This window comes from Rissa tridactyla, chromosome 7, assembly GCF_028500815.1.
Source record: "Rissa tridactyla isolate bRisTri1 chromosome 7, bRisTri1.patW.cur.20221130, whole genome shotgun sequence".
Classification (NCBI taxonomy): Eukaryota; Metazoa; Chordata; class Aves; order Charadriiformes; family Laridae; genus Rissa; species Rissa tridactyla.
The window spans coordinates 41,874,940-41,891,472 of NC_071472.1; the positions used below are offsets into that span (position 1 = coordinate 41,874,940).

The following is a 16,533-nucleotide window of genomic DNA, read 5'->3' on the forward strand; positions in this document are numbered from 1 at the left end:
CCAGCAGCAGCCAACACCGTCGCACCCTCCCCTCCGAGTTATCGCAGTCTGTCAGTTGAACGTACCAAGCACCGAGCCCTGTTTTTGTGCTCTGATTTTCTTACAGTCCCTCCTCTCGGTTCACTTCTCAGGCAAGTGAGATGGTTTGTGAGCTCCTCCACACAAAACTTCCCCTCCCAGAGCCTATGCACACCCCCAGCCCTGCTGATGGGCCCCCCCCGCCCCGAGCCATCCAAGCCCAAAAGGCTCCTTTTTCCTGCTCCTCCCTGCAAACAGGCCCTTGGGGACGCACGGACACTCCTATTTTCATGAGATCACTGCTGAGCACCTCAATGTCACAGCCTGGGAGGATGGAAAAACAGCATCCCATTTTTTAAGATGATTTCAAGGACTTGTATGACCACATAGGCTGGCGTGCTCCATTACGCAAGCCAAGCAATCTCACCCAGTAATTTCTGCTTGAGCCAGAGCTTGAAAACGCCCAAGGAGGTGGGAGGGAAACACAAGACAGCAGCTTTGGTTTGTCAGGATGAGACTGATGAGCAACACAGACATTTAGGAGTCCTGGGATGTCACCAATCTCTCCCATTTAACTTAGCGTGAGAAGTGGTGTTATATTGTGCAAAGGGGCACTATGTTAACGTGTCATATACGAGCCGAGTTCAAGCACTGAAACTACCCCACGTAGGATATTGACAGAGGAAAAATAATCCTTATAACATCAAGACTCTCCAAGGGACCTGTGGAGGTTTCTCACTCTCACAGGTCAGGGCTGAAGCCCCACTAATGCTCACCCAGTAATTACGTTTTTTCTGTTCGCCTCCAGAGTTATGTTATTTTGGCACGTGGGAGTTCTGTAGCGGTTGCAATATGAACTCTGTCTGAAACTGCATCCCTCGGCCCTGCTGCCCCCACCATCGGCAAAGGCGCATGGAGCAAACCATCCCGTCTCTTCTCCCAGCGGCCACGGCTGAGCCTTTTCCAGCATCTCCATCCCTGCAGGCATCTGGGGACACAGCTCCGGCACATTAAAGGACCTTTGAAGGTTTGGGCTTTTGTTTGTTTGTTTGTTTGTTTGTTTGTGTTTGCGGGTTTTGTTGTTGTTAAACACCTTTTCCTAATTTAGACCTGAAGCTTGACTGTTCACAAGCAGCCTCCCCAAACACATGTTCGTACCTTAGCTGTGCACACGCCACCTAGTTTTCAGCCCCAAACCTCCCCGTGAAGGTCCCCGTTGCTGCAGCTCCGTGGTATTCCCTAATCCTACCCAATTTCACAAATCCCAGTGTATAACCCTGAGGAGCAGGAAGCTCCGGTTAACCCAGGGAACATCAGACTGACAACCGGGGTGGTTTATAACAAACATACAAGCTTTGCCTTTGCTGCCATCCACCGATGCGTGGCAAAGAGCTGTTTATGGGTAAAAAAAAGCTTCTTGCTGAGTCTATAATGAGGACGCTCAAATGCTGAAGATGTAGAAAGCAGGTTAAAGGAGAGGCCTCGCTGCCCATGCGAGGGAGGAAACCCGCGCAGCCCCTCCAGCACATTCACACAGAGGGTTATCACAGCGGGAAGCACCAGCCCATGAGTAAATGCTCCCTTTGCGGCGCTGCACTCCCTGGAGAAGCTTTAATAATTCCTAGGGAGGCTCTGAAGGCTAATAAAAAAAAATGAATGAAGAAGTCAGCCCGAGCAATCTCTCTCTTCCTCTTTCATGGCAAGCCTCGAGCTGCCCTTGTCTGGCTGATCAGGTGCAGCTCTGATTTCCTGGGTTCCTGAAGCAGAACGGATTCAGCAGCATTGCAGCCTGCTTTGTGCTGATGGATGGGAACGATTATAATTGTTAATCTCATTAAGCCTGTGGTCTCAAATTTTGCTCATCTTACTGATATTGAAGGCATTTAAAGAAACGCTTGGGGAGGAGCATATGAAGATGTATGCAGCATGTGCTTCTGTGCACCTATCAGTATTGATCTTAGGGCACAATCTGGTGCAAGGTGACGTGATTTTGCATTAAAATTGGGTCCCTGGATTATCAACACGCACCAGCCCTCAGGCTTGGTATTACAATGGGCAAAAAAGAGCCTCCTTCAGCTTAGCTTTCTCTCTTTGACAGGATTTTAAATAGGAATTTTGGGGGACCAAGATGTGATCCCACAGCCTGCTGCAATCCAGAGCAGCCCAGCTATAAGCTTCAATAGCCAAGGACCACACTCCTGACTTCTACCTGCTGCATCTGGCTGCTTTGAGGGTGTTGTTACGCTGAAAAGTAGAGGTAGAGAAGTGTTTTGAGTTCCTATACCTCACATACCTCACCCCAGAGATGGTTGAGGAACACCTAGAAGTACTCTGGCATTTCTAGCATTTCTTAATGTTTGCACTGTTAATATTTTAATGAGTTTTCTTATCAAACTCAAATGCTTTAGCTTCCGCAGTTCCTGGGAGCAGGGTATGTTCAGTCACTGCAAGAGGGAAAGCCCCATCCACCAAAAAGGGTAGAAAAATCTCTTGCCTTTCAGAAGCACCTGGATCTTAATTGCTTTGCAGCAATCATTTATTAGAGAAAATTGCTGGTGAAAATGGTTTCTGTGTTTTTCCTCTGCCTTGCTCCTAGGGCTGGCTGAAGATAAAGAAGAGGCAGCCCTTTGGGGTTGGGTTACCCAGCTCAGGGCCGGGCCCTGACTTGGCTTGGGAGCTTCTCCAGGCTCCCTCTGCAGCCACCCAGCAAAGAGAGGATCTTTGAGAAGGTGATTAAGGGCTCTTGCTAACGAGCTCCGTCCCTTGTGAGCCATCCCAAAGCAGAGCTGTCCACAAAGGCGTTCCATCGCCAGCCCTTGTATGGTGAGGCTGCAGGAGCAAGAAGGGAAAAAGCCCTAGCGCAGAAGCACTCACAGCTGGGCTGACACCCTGAGGAGCACTGGGAACCCTGCTCCTGGGCCAGGCTGGGCCACAGCAGCAGCTCTTCCCCCAGTGGAGGAGCAGACCACCACTTACCATGCACACCTACGCGTAACTTCTCTGGAGCCCTCATGGATATGGGTCACCAGGCAGATTTCAGCTCTGTGCTGATGGTCCTCTCAGCACGCATCTATTCGAAACTGCACTGGTGTAATTAAAGGTACTCTACTAATTGGATGTGCAACCCTAGGGGAACTCGTTTAATTGCATTTCAATCTGGTTGGTATCATTTTAACTTAAATTCATTGCTGTCTTGCGCAGGAATAACCCAGTTGGGTCTGGTTATGGAGAGGCATATCGTCCCGCTTCCTCCTCCCCATCACGCGCTGGATGCACTTCAATTCGTTAGGCTCTGGCTGTGAAAAAGCTGCCGCACATTAAAGCGGAGGGCTGCGTAAAACCCCTTCAGCTGGTAACGAGGACAGAGACACTAGAGGGCTGAGAGTTCACCTTGACCTGCTAATGGAGGTAAAAACCTCAGTTATTACCCTGTCTTCACTTGGATTTTATCTCATGTGTGTTATCATAAATTCTGTCGTGCCCTGAAGATGCGTTCTTTTGTTTCTTTCTTTGGAGTCAGTGGAAACCTGAGCTTTTTCTAAGAGATGCTTCATTTTTACCCAAAACGCTTGTCTGTAGTGAAAAACCTGCTGCTTAAAATTCAAGAGCCTCCATTACACTGGAGGCTGGGGCAGATGATCAGATTGTTGCTTTGAGCCTTAAAGCTTGTGGGAGCACGGACATTTACTTCTCTTATCTCCCAGCACGGGGGCCCTCAGAATTGCTCTCCCTGGCAATGTCCCATTTCCAAAATTCTCTTCTAGTAGCAATTAGCAATGAGGTGGGGGCTGCACCCCCAGGACCTGAGTGCTGTTCTCTTCACCCTGGGCTGAATGTGGCCACTGCGACTGTCCCTTGGTTTGCCGTGTGCTGGCTTTCAGGTGCTGCAGGATTGTACCATGTCATGGGTCAGGCCCCAGTCCCAAAATACTGATGCCCCTTGGGGTGGCCTCGTGCAGCTCTCCCTGTGCTAGAGATATTTTGGGGTGCCGTGCTCCCTGCGCTGCTGTGAGTGCTTGCGGGGCCCATCGTCCTCCCTCATTACCGGCACGGCGTATGCGAGTGGCGTGAGGAGCAGAGCCAACAGCAAGTTAGCGCTGGCTGTGTCCCATACTAATGTTGTTCTTACTATTTCAGTGCCATCTTCCTTATTTCCACCCTCTCCCCGAACAACTAAATTAATTAGAGTGATTTTTTTTTTTTTTATTTAAATACTGTCATGGAATAATAATTCTGGTGAATTCATTTTTTTCTTTGTCATTCCCCACTGCTTCTTTTCTCTGTTGTGCTCTCTTTTAATGCACTGTTGATATTTTGTTATAGCTATGCAAGATCACAGCTGTTGTCTGGAAAAAAGAAAAAAAAAGAGTGAAATCATGCTATGTGCTGTTGCCATCCAACAACCATTTTTCTTCCTCCACCAGCTCACAAAAAAAACCCCTTCCCCTATCAAGTGCAGGAGCGTACATTTTTCTTGGCTTGTAAAAAGCCAAAAAACCTCACAGCAGCTTCAGTGAAGCTGCAGCAATGTGAGGAAGCCGAAGCCCCTACGACGGGCTGGGGCCCAATCCTGAGCCTGTTGTGAGGCCGGATCCTGCCAATCCTGGATCCCGGGAGAGTCCACGCAGGCGGCAGGTCTGTGGGCATCACCCACTCCTGCGCCTCACTGGTCACTGACTTCTGCTTACCTGGACGCATTCATTTGGTCAATAAACATTTTTTCTGATCACATCCCGTAGCAAAACCACTCCTGCGGTTCTCATGAAAGAATAAAAAAAACCGTTTTAGACCCTGAATTTATATTTATGGTACCGGTCAGGGCTGAGAGAATCATTGCTTAATGTTGGCCCTTCCGGGCAGCTTTCCCTGGCTGCTGCCAGACCTTTTCCGGCCCGGCAAGTTCAGCGCTCGGTGGCCGTTTGCATGGGGACCGAAGCTGGGCAAGGCTCAGGCTGGAGAAGCGCCGAGCTCTCAGCAGCAGCACAAAGCCATAAACAAAGGGGAGCTGGGGTGGAGATCTGACTCGTTGTCTCCAAGTCTGCAGCTCCAATTACAAAACTTGATTGGAGTCAGTCTCACAATCCACATAACCAGTTATGAAATTCCTCCTTGACTCCCCAGACCCGTTTAGCAATCGCGCTGTATAGACCTTGTGTCTGTAACATTTTAGAGCATTTTTAAATTAAGCTCAGTTGAGGCCCACACAGTTCCAGTTAACACATTCGGGCTGCGTGATCGCTCCGGCAGGGCTTGCCCGGCGCTGTTGCTCCCTGTTGCCTCGAACAAGGGTTAGTAGGGTGGCTGAAGTGAGATTGCGTTAAAGTGAGATAAAAAGCTTGTTTTCCCCTGGGCTGCAGCGTTCGTCTCTCGCTGCAGGAGAGGTGATGCGCGGTGGTGTGCAGAGCGCTCCTCTGTCCCTTCCAGGGACCCCCGGGTCAATGTTTTCAATGATCTGACCTCCCTGCTCAGACCAAAGACAGGACGGAGCTTGTTGGCTGCCTGGCCTGTTTTTGAAAGCAGAGTCACGTAAAGCAAAAATTTCTGAGGGGATTCAGAGGGGGGTGACAAGGGAGGGCAGCTGCTATTACGCCCGCACATCAGCAGGGTGAAGATTACTGCGAGCACCAGAGAGGGAAGCGTCCCCATCCTTCCTCTGACACGTACACCCTCCTCCTCATCTTTAAAACAGATTTTATCAGTTGTTTTCTTAGGCAGGGCTCGGTATTTCTGGTCACCCCTGGAACCAGAATCAACCCTCCTCAAGGAGAGCAAGGGGCAACAAGGAACCTGGAGCCAGTGTTTGGAGGCAGGAGAGTATCAGCTTCCACGTTCATCCTCCCGGAATTGAGCCTGGCATGTGTCCTGGCACCGGAAGGGACAGGTTCGGTCTGTGAGGCTCTGCGGGGAGTCGGGATATTTGCGATGTGGCGCAGGAGGTAATTCAGCCCCTGGTGATGTTCTCTACAATCTCCTCGCCAGATGCTTCAACCCCCTGAACAGTTGTAACCGCTTCTCCACAGGTTTCAATTAAATTCCCTTAAGTATGTAAACTTTGGCTTGTTTGGACCAATACCTACCGACTTGGTGGCAATAGCAGATGTTTTATCTTTACCTGCAAGTGAAAACGGGGAGCGTATATCATGGCCGTGACACATTTTGCGTGAAGCAGATGTTCCTATTAATGCCAGAATTGGGTGGAAATTGAAAGGATGCCTTTTGCTTTTTTTTTGAAAACTCTATTTTAGCCAATTAAACCCCAACTTAGTGAAGTATTCCGATGAATCATTTCCTTTTTTTTTTGATTAGTAGGCTCTAAAGGGACAAAAGAATAGCTTTGTATCGGTCTTCCTCAATTAAATGTAAAGTACATCTGGACAGAGTCTGAAGATCCATCTTTCACTGGCAGTTGCAAAGCCATCGACATAATAAAATAATACTCTGATTGGTATTACAAGGCTGCATTTAAATCATTGGCATTCATGCTCCGAGTCCTTTGCAGGGAGCACAAGCCCTCCATTACAGAAAAGCTTAATTTTATACTGTGATCTGTATAAGATATGCAATGAAAATGAGAAAAAAAGAGCTTTTGCAGAGCTGGAGACATAATAATAGAAGCCACAATGAATGTCTGGGCAGCTTTTTCAGTTACTTATAAACTGCAGGTGTCAAATGCATTCTGGAAAGAAGCTGAATTCCAGTTTTAATTACGGTCAGCAGGTTGAGGCATAATGCAGGGCTTGATAATACCTTCTGTCCGTAACAAAGCTCCTCCTGCTATCAAGAAGAAGTTTACACCAAGACCAAGGATGCCCTCCTTGCAGGAGCTAAACTCTGAACTTCAGTATCCCACTGTAAAATCCCGAACACCCTTGATATTTAAAGTACCTATTCCTGGCATGATTATATCCGTGAGCCTCAGCATCAAATGCGAACTGAACTCGTAAAACCCCTCTGATGATCAGGGTGAGAAAGACGTGTCATTGAAGCTCTCATCTAAAGTTTCCTTTGGCTCAGATTAACTTTGGAGGGGGAGGGGGGAAGGAAAAAAACCCAAACCCCTCTGGCTGGAATGGTGTGCGTGAACCCAAAAGCCTTCCCAGGTCTTGCGAGGCCAGTACAACCTGGCTTTATCCACAGCCTCTTTTACCAGCAACAGTAAGTTTATTGAGCTCAAAGAGTTTTAAGTTCGTTATGTGCTTGAATAGCACCACGTACATCAATGCCCTGACCCAAAACTGAGTCTTTGCAGCCTTATGCTGATACTTATGATAACGAGTAATATTAAACCATTCTACCTATTAATGATTCTGGGGGGAAAAAGCAGGATGTGCGTGCTGGGGGGCTGCTGCTCTAAGGTAGGCAGAGGTCTCATTTAAAGCCAGAGTCTTTGAAGGAGAAGCTCGTTATGCTTTATATTGTGTGGGAAAACACAGCTCTAGAGTTAGAGGGGCAGCCACCAGGCGGGTGTTGAGGAGGAAGGTCGCTGAAAAGGAAGCAGCGTGGCAGAGGCAGACGTAAAGATTTCTGAGCGAGGGAGAAGCTCGTTGCTTTTACTCTGCTCAGGGAAACAACCTTATCCTCATATCAGAGGATTCAACCAATACACCTGCCTCGTACCATTCGTCTGGTGAGGGGTCTGGAGCACGAGTCTCGTGAGGAGCGGCTGAGGGAGCTGGGGGTGTTCAGCCTGGAGAAGAGGAGGCTGAGGGGAGACCTTCTCGCTCTCTGCAACCCCCTGAAAGGAGGGGGTAGCCAGGGGGGGTCGGTCTCTTCTCCCAAGGAACAGGCGACGGGACAAGAGGAAACGGCCTCAAGTTGCGCCGGGGAGGGTTAGACTGGATATTAGGAAAAATGTTTACACTGAAAGGGTTGTCAAGCATTGGGACAGGCTGCCCAGGGCAGTGGTTGAGGCACCATCCCTGGAGGTATTTAAAAGCCGGGCAGACACAGTGCTTAGAGATATGGTTTAGTGATGGGTTTGTCAGAGTTAGGTCGATGGTTGGACTCGATGATCTGAAAGGTCCCTTCCAACCTGGGCAATTCTGTGATTCTGCCATAATGGAGAAGCCCTGAAAAAGAAAGGGGCTGTTTGGTGGAATGATCTTCCATCGGGTACCAAGAGCCAGGTACTGCCTGGGACTGGAGGACTTACTCAAGGAGTTACATAGAGCTGGGATAAAGTACAGGAACAAACCAAAACCACTGCAAGTGCTGACTTTTAAAATATTTATATTTGTACTGACATAACCCACACATACAGATAAGCTTTATGTCATTACCAGAGATGGCCCCCACCAATGGCATATGTGACTCTCAGTACATAACACCTACGTCCTCGCAACACCCCTGTGAGGGAGGGAAAGGCGGTGAACCCCATTTCACCGCGGGGAACCTGTCAAAACTGAGCGACTTTCTCATGGTCCCCCAGAAAGTCTGCTGCTGAGCAAGGAGCGGTGCGTGGGCTTTCAGAGAGGGCAGCTTTTTTTTGTCGAACACCCTGCGCTGCCGACAGCTCCTCTGCTCCATCACGGCCATTTCTGCTGTAAGCCAACGGCCACGAGCAGCAGGTGATGTCAACTAAGTCCTCACAGGCATTAAAGTGATCATAAAACAAGAACAGGGGCGGGCGGCGGGGGGAAGAAAAAAGAACCTGTGGAAAGACTAATCTGATTTGTAACCAAATGCCAGTCTTAAATGCTTACCATGTTCCTAGTAACAAAGTAAGTGCATATAAAAAAAAAAAAAACTAGTAGTACTTTAAGAAAATGTGACTTTTTATCCCAGAATCGTAGAACATAAGGCTGGAAGAACCCCGAGGGGTCATCAGGTCTTTTCCCCAGCTTCTATGATCCCCCGTGGTTGGGTCCCTTCAGTAGATGGAGCTCATGGTGCTGTCTTGGCTGCTTGTTTCAGAGCTGTCCAGTGTCACATCGGGATCTGCATCCGCGCCATCGGGATCTGCTTGGTCTTTAGCAAAGTTGATGAAAACCTAGAAGTTTAAAGGAAAGCATTCAGTATGTGGCAGCATAGAGAATTTATACTATGAATTAGTACATAAAAGGAATGGCTGTTTGTTTGACTGTGAGCCTGGAGAGAGTGCTCAGGAATGGAATTCACACGGGCTTTGAGAATTGCGAATGTTGGGCTTCTATGGGCTAATGTAAATAAGTGGATGTGCCACTCCTGTACTGCTGAATCGACACCCGGGATGCAAAGGTAGACATTTCTGTACAAAACCTACTTGTTCTGCAGCTCATGTTTCAAAAGTAGAAGCGAAGTAATACCCGTGCGGTAGCTCATTTTGATCGCAGCGTAATACAGCCATATTATTACTTTATAAACCCATCTGTCTATATATAATTGACATCCGTGCACGCACAACTGCGTATTATAGATATAGGTATATATAATCACACGTAAGAGTCTTTGTTTGAACAGTATCTAATGAATACATAAAATAGTCTTACTAGAACACAACCTGCAATCGCATTCGCATGTACACAAATCCAAGCTGTCCTCCCACAAAACAGGACGGGGGGCTTCCTGTTGGGACTTTGTGGTTGGGACATTTTGCGGTTTGTCTGCCCGGTTCTCTCACCGCTGCCCCTTATTAAAACAATATGGAGGATCTCCTCCCCCAGGTCTCTGTCTAACAATTCGTAGGATTACAGGGCTGCAGTTTTTGTTCCTGCCTCTGGGACAGACCTATTACACCAGATGCTGATGCTCAAACAGGATGATTTCTTCTGGATGGTCCTTGCGGCATCCCTTCAGCTGCTGTGCTTCCTACAAGATTTTAATGCCAGTGGGAATGTTCTTCCAGGGGCAATTGGAAGGAACTTAGCCATGAAGCTAGGTTTGGAGTAATGCTGCATGAACTTGCAACCCAAATACAGTACGAAAAAGAGCAAAATCAAGGAAATTTCCAGGATTGGTGGGAAAAGTCCACCACTGGGAAGCCCAGCACTGGGCTCAGGGGTGATTCACGTAATCCTGCCCTTCATCCACACCCACGAGGCTGCTGAAATCAGCAGTCACTGAGGTAAGAGCAGTTCCTCTATGCTACAGGCAGCTTTCCATGCACGTTTCCTAGCACCAGCACAGGTATCCGGAGGCAGTAGTACTGATAAAGTAACCCCCGGAGGAACATAGATGGAAATCCCTTTCAAAATGTAGTCTATTGTGTGCAACAGTCCATTATGCGTAACCATCAGTCTGCTCCCCTGTTAACAGTTTGAAATGGATGGCCACACATCTTTCATTCCTTACCTCCTCTAACGTTGTTTGACTCACTGAGAAGTGCCTGATATCGAAGGCTGCTTTGCTGGCTTCCAGGAGATCAAATATATTTGCTACGCCTCCTGCAGAGACCGGAACGTGATACTCCACCATGTTGAAATGCCGATCCTGTGGGGACAGGAATGACGGGGTGAAGTTAAGAGGTTGCTGCCTATGAAGAGCCAACAGATCCGATGACTGAGAATGAAAGCAAAGAGGATGTGAGCCATGGGAGAATGAAGGAGCAGAGGGTGTGTTCTCTCCTTCTGGCTCCCAAAGGTGAGGAATATTATTGTCTGGTATTGACTGGTGTTTCCCCATGGGAAGTTTTTGCGGGTTTTGTGACTGGGAGATGATAACTAAGCCGCAGAGCTGGAAGCTCGAGGGTAGAACATAGCATTTTCCAGTGCCAAGCCTGCTGCTTTGATTAACAGAGAGATGGAGTTACGGACAACAGATGGGATTCGTGACTCAGTTACTCTGGTTTTACAATTATTCAGTTACTAGAAGCACCTGACCATCTCATGAGACCATCTCATTATCCTCCGTGCAGCCCAGGCTTCAGCGGGGACCATTCACAGAGGCAGAGGGTCACCTAACAGCTGCCTTACAGGACACTGCACCTGTTTGGCTGAAGTTATTTAAGCCACCAAGGAACGTGGGTGCTCCAAGCCTCGGACAACGTTGCTGACGGCACTGACAAGCGTGTGTGTTTGAATCCCTTACACCCTGAGAGCACGGATCTACGTGTGCGGTGTGTTACAAAATGTCTATCTTGCGAGATCCTCTTGGTTAATTTGAAGGGATTGAGAGGGCCTCTCCTGAAAGCATTTGTCCTGCTTACCTTCAGGCACGTATTTGGAAAGTGTGACTTCATGAACTCTGTCAGCATCTCGGTGTTAACTGTGTTGCTATTTAAGTGCATCTTCACAGTGAATCCTCTTCCAAACCTAGGGGAAAAAGAAAAATCACAATTAACACAGTAGGAAAGAGAAACAGATAAAGAAAATCCCTTGGGAGTGCTGCACGGCCTCTTTGGGGAAATCTAATCCAAGCAGAGTGCAGCCTGAACGGGGTCAGGGTTGTTAACCTGGAGTCAATCTTAATAAGCAGCCGAGCTATTGTGATAACTAATAAAATCAAAGCTCAACCCTAACATGCATTTCACATTTTCAGCGGTGAAGAGATTACTTTGGGGAACACATCTCTGGGAAAAAAGGCTGTGAGAGAGTGGAAAGTGCATCAGTTAATGCAGAATTTCAATGGTGTAGTAAGAAACAAACCAGAAAATGACGTTATTTTGACGCCTTGTTAACAAAGGTCTCATGTTCCGAGCCCCCGGAGCCGTAGGTTAGTAACTCCACATGCCGTTCAGTGAAAGTGAACGGGCACATTTTACCGACCTGCTCTTGATATGCTGCAAAGAGCCGATGCACTGAAAACTCCCGTTCACCATAATAGCCAGCCTGGTACAGAGGGCTTCACATTCTTCCATGCTGAAAAACCAACCCAGAAACTCAAAGTCATTGAGAAGATATAAAAAAATATTAGTTATTTTTGTGATCAGAGACTATTAGTTTCCCTAGAGTACTAAAGTGTTGTGGGTCTCTGTGGGCACCCACATTCACTCACAACAAACCCCCACACCTGGCTTGGTGCCCTGAAATTCTGCAAGGACCAAAGGGGAGTGTGAAGGACGGACCTCTCCATACCTCCTGCAGACCCCGAAACTGGAGACCTACCTGTGGGATGTGAGTATCACTGAGCATTTGTTCTGCACTTCCTCACTGATGATTTTCCAAAGGTGGCGTTTAGCATTTGGATCCATTCCAGAGCTCGGTTCATCCTATTGGGGAAGACAGGACTGAATGTAAATTTGCACTCAAAATCTGATCTTCCTAACACTTGTGCTCTTTTTAGGTTCATCGTTAGCGTTATGTTTGCTAATAAGGACCCAAAGGAGAGCTTACAGTGGTACAGGTCAGGGAGAAGGATTATCTTCAATTGCATTGTGGATTTGACTGAGACATCCTACGCTCCCTTCAAGCAGAAGCAAGTCAGCTGGACTAAGAGCTCCGTCCTCACTGCCCTTTGGAACTGCGCAGCTCTCCTGGCGACTAGTGGAGACTCTCAACTTTCGTTGGACTCTAGAGGAACTGACTGGTGCGATAGCACCGGTTAAGATAACCCTACTGTGCATTTTATACCGTGGTGTTTTAACTATCCGTAAACACCACAGGCATAACCTCAGACAAGAAACTACCGACTGGCACTTGGTTCCCACGTGCACCTGCGTTTTGCCTCCTTCGCGCATGCTGATGAAGCAAGTCTTGCATTTCTCCATTTAGAGAAAGACAGTAAGCCGGAGATGGAAGATGGTTTACTATCCCCTGTCTTATACATTGCTGATAAAACTGTTAGCCAATTGTTAGCCAAATCGTTATTGTTGAGGACAATGCCTTATAGAAGGCAGAAATAAAACCGCTTGGGTTCAAGGCGGCAGTCAGTACAGAGGAAATTTCCCCACCTTCTATTTTCATTGAGATTTTTTTAGCTCAGAAAAGCAGCTAGAGCGCTGGTGCGTGTGGTCAGAAGTAAAGGCAGGAGCGCTGGGCTCGATATAAGTTGGGGCAAGGGAGATTTATGCCCACTAGGTATAAAATTTAATACTGGGAAACCTGCTCACAGAGCACTGCACACATTCAAAACACCGCAAGTGGTGAAACTGCACAAAAAGGTGTGTTTCAGCAATGGCCCATCTCGTGGAAGAACTGGAAAGTTCAAAGTGATAGACCAAAGGGGAAGCCAAACCTAGAAAAACAGTTTTATGTTCTAATCCTGAGGGAAGGTGCTCATTTGCTTTCCTACAGATTTGGAGCCTTGGATGCCGCTTTTCTTGCAAGACTCTGCAGGTTAGTCGATACACAAAAACCAAGAAAGAGCTGGGAACAAGGAGAGTTTAATTGGTAAATATAGGATTGATTTTTGGCCTCTGAAAGACGGCTAACAGAGAAACCACCAGACTCGCCACTCAATGCCCTCAAAGAAAATTCGGGTGCTTGCTGGAATCTAAACTTTCCTCTGATGCATGAGCTGTCAGGCTGAGTATGGGCGTTTGGGGAGCGTCCGGTGAGCTGCGCCTGAGGGGGTTTTGCTGGACTGTCGAAGGACCCCTGCCAGCCCACGGAGCTGCTCATCCTTCCCCCACCAAGGCCCCATTGCTCACCAGCAGCAGAATTGATGGATTCCCAATGAGAGCCAGAGCAGTCGACAGTTTTCTGTTGGTGCCATAACTGCACATGGAGGTGACTCTGTCTTTGTAGGCCATCAGATTCAGCCGGTAGAGAAGCTGGAGTACAACCTACGGGGGCAAGAGCACTGCTTTCGCAACAATGTCCAGACATAACTTACCATGCGCATATCTATTTCTCGAAAGACTAATTAAATCACTGTAAAGGCTCTCAATAACTGGAAAATGCTTTCAGTCAAGCCCCAGTGTCACTCACTCCTTTGATGTCTCTCTCTGGGATGCCATGGAGCCTGGCGTAGTAATACATGTGCTCTTCCACTGTCAGTAAGTCATCCAAGGCATCTTCTTGAGGACAGTAGCCAAAGAGCGACCAGTGTGCCTCACTAATGTCGTTCAAGGACCTGTGTAAGGAAGTTGGCAAGTCATTTCGAACACACTGAATTTCCAATGCACTCTGGAATTAGACAGGAGAGAGAAAAACCCCTTTCTCCTGCTTCCTACCCCCTTCCCCAGCCCTTGAAGGAAAGTGCTATGAATTTGCAGACCTTCAGCTTTTAGGCCCTCCGTTCTGCAAAGGAGGAATTGCATTTGCGACATCTGTTTGCCACGATATCTAGTACAAAGCTCTCCAATTACCACCAGCACTGCAGACGGCACGGCTGCCACCAAGCCTACTCCTCTTAAAGAGCACTTTGAGATGAGTCCTGCTGGTCTCCAGGTACCAGCTCAGGAGCAGGATCACACTCAGCTGAGGATATGAGTCTGATCCCATTTGTAATGGAATGAAGTGGAAGAAACACCACCGAGAACAAAGAGGTACGACAGCAAAATGCAGACCCCTAGGGAAGCAACCATACCATCCTCAAAGGATGAAATTCCCCGCCTTATTTATTTTTGCTCTGTTTTGAATGTTTTGGTTTGTTTCAGACTTTTACATTTCCTTTCCTTTGCCATCCAGCCTTAAAAACCGCCCCCGGGCTGATTTGCTCGCGTGCCTGCCCCAGAAATCACATCCTCCGTACCCAGAATGATCCTGGACCCGCAACTTTCCGCTGGATGCTCCGATGTCACCTGTCAGCATCTTAAAGATGGTCGTCTTTCCCGCTCCGTTCACACCAAGCAAGCCAAAGCACTGGGTTGTGGGAAAGAAAAGTAGAAATGTAACGACGCTGTATTTATAATGCAGAAATATTGCTCCGAGATGAGTGCTCAGTGCATCTTGTCTCTTCCTTTTCGTTGGACCCTTGAGCAAGATGAATTGCACAAGAGGCAGAGGCACTCGGAGGATACGAACGTTATAATGGAGGTTGTTTATGGTGCAATATACTGCAGATTATATTAGGACCGTTTGTTTAATACGGTGAGGAATCAAGGATGTGTCTCTAATAGAGTCATTCCTTTTACTGCAAGGTGCGTTTTTGCCGCAAGCTCATCTGACAGGCCAAATCCTGATCGTCTAATTTGTGCAAAGCCTCCCGTTGACAGGAATGGAGCTACTCATAGGAATGAGGTGAGTGAGGTTTGTGCTGTCATTGGTAAAACCTTAATGCGGCACCAGATTTTTGTCAAATAATCTCACTAATGCACTACATTAATAAGATTAAGAACTGGCTCCCTGTAGTGCAGTTCAGTAGCTGCTGCTAAAATCTATGTTTTATTGCTAAGGTTGGAGCTGTGCAGTTGTGCGTTGCATAAGCAATCACCATTGGGCTGATAATTACTATTATTTTGATATGATTAATACAAACCAGCAGATGTGAAAATCCCGATGTGTTGGGACAACTGTGGATGCACAGCATCCGTCCAAGGCTCTCCCCCACCTTGAGGTGCATGCAGGGACAGTATCTGTGCAGGGCCATGGCCTCTGCTGACACCAGCATCGGGCTGGCTTTGGCCAGAAGTTAGAAACCTTGATGGCAGTTGTGGCTTGGAAAAAATCCTCTGCCGGAAAGATCAGCGCCACAACCTCAATGTGAGGCTGCTGTCCTCCTGCCCAGCACCCTCCATCCTTTCGTATGCTCAGTATCTCAGTGGGACCCAGGCAATTAAAAAAATCACTTACCAAGGATTACTTCCAAGCTTCCCCACAAGTCAGGTGCTCAGCCTGAAGCAGGATCTGGGCTCCAGAGGCCCCAGGAACTTTCCCCTGGCTCTCAGAGGTGCTCCCCGTGCTCCTGTCTTTTCTCACGAGTCAGTGTTTTTGCAGGTAACTGCACTGACGTGACCAAAGAACGATTTTTTCTTTGGAGTTAGACTAAGTCCTGATTCATGAAAAAGTGTTCAGCTGAAGTGATTTGTCTTTCCCTGATGGGAAAATACAAGCAGATGAACCTGCCTCACTGTCTCCCACGCAGTTTAGGTGAATAATTGCAACTGGACAAATTCTGCTGTCTTCATTTACCATATGGTAATTGACAGCGACTCCCCAAGACCGCACTGTGCTAGGTGCTCTACAAACACAGATGTAGACATTTTGCTCCAAATGCAGCTCCATCACTGTCCCATCACTCTTTCTAGGGCCTTCAAACTGTCACTTGGTGTCCCAAATCCACCAGGAGCCATTAGTCACTACCATAACCCCAAGAATCAATAAATAAGGCAAAGGAAGGAAGGAGGAGGTCAGGGCAGAACAAACCATCACAGTCATGCTGGGACAGTGGCAAGGACTGGGAGAGAAGACAACAGCAGAACTGTGGATCTGTTCCCATTTCCCTGCCCAGGGGGGAAGGTGCCTGCAGCCTTTTCCTCATGCTTTTACCTCTCCAGCAGGAATCCCGAGACTGATATTTTTCACAGCCACGATGCGTTTGTGAGGAAGGTGGTAGATCTTTGTAAGATTCTGGAGCTGCACCACATCGAAGTCAGCTTTGCCAGACTCCACCCGGTTCCTCTCTGCCTGGACGTCCCCGTCCTCCTCAGCCGCGGGTGGCAGAAGCGATGCTTTGCCATGTACTCTGTCAAACAGGAACCTACGGGGAGGGCAGAGA

The 16,533-nt window shown here is 47.9% G+C and overlaps 1 protein-coding gene across 6 annotated transcripts in view; it reads right to left on the reverse strand.

Moving 5' to 3' along the window:
• Positions 1 to 8,239: 8,239 nt before the first annotated feature.
• ABCA12 (ATP binding cassette subfamily A member 12) overlaps positions 8,240 to 16,533 on the reverse strand; it is a 117,242-nt gene continuing 108,948 nt past the window's right edge. For all 6 annotated transcript variants that reach the window (XM_054209544.1, XM_054209545.1, XM_054209543.1 and 3 more), the window contains 9 exons: positions 16,305 to 16,515; positions 14,569 to 14,678; positions 13,803 to 13,947; positions 13,523 to 13,657; positions 12,039 to 12,142; positions 11,700 to 11,792; positions 11,141 to 11,246; positions 10,288 to 10,425; positions 8,240 to 9,007 (listed from right to left, as the gene is read on the reverse strand). In XM_054209544.1, the coding sequence (XP_054065519.1) occupies positions 8,888 to 9,007; positions 10,288 to 10,425; positions 11,141 to 11,246; positions 11,700 to 11,792; positions 12,039 to 12,142; positions 13,523 to 13,657; positions 13,803 to 13,947; positions 14,569 to 14,678; positions 16,305 to 16,515 (1,162 nt within the window). In that variant the 3' untranslated portion in view covers positions 8,240 to 8,887. The remainder of the gene's footprint in view (positions 9,008 to 10,287; positions 10,426 to 11,140; positions 11,247 to 11,699; positions 11,793 to 12,038; positions 12,143 to 13,522; positions 13,658 to 13,802; positions 13,948 to 14,568; positions 14,679 to 16,304; positions 16,516 to 16,533) is intronic.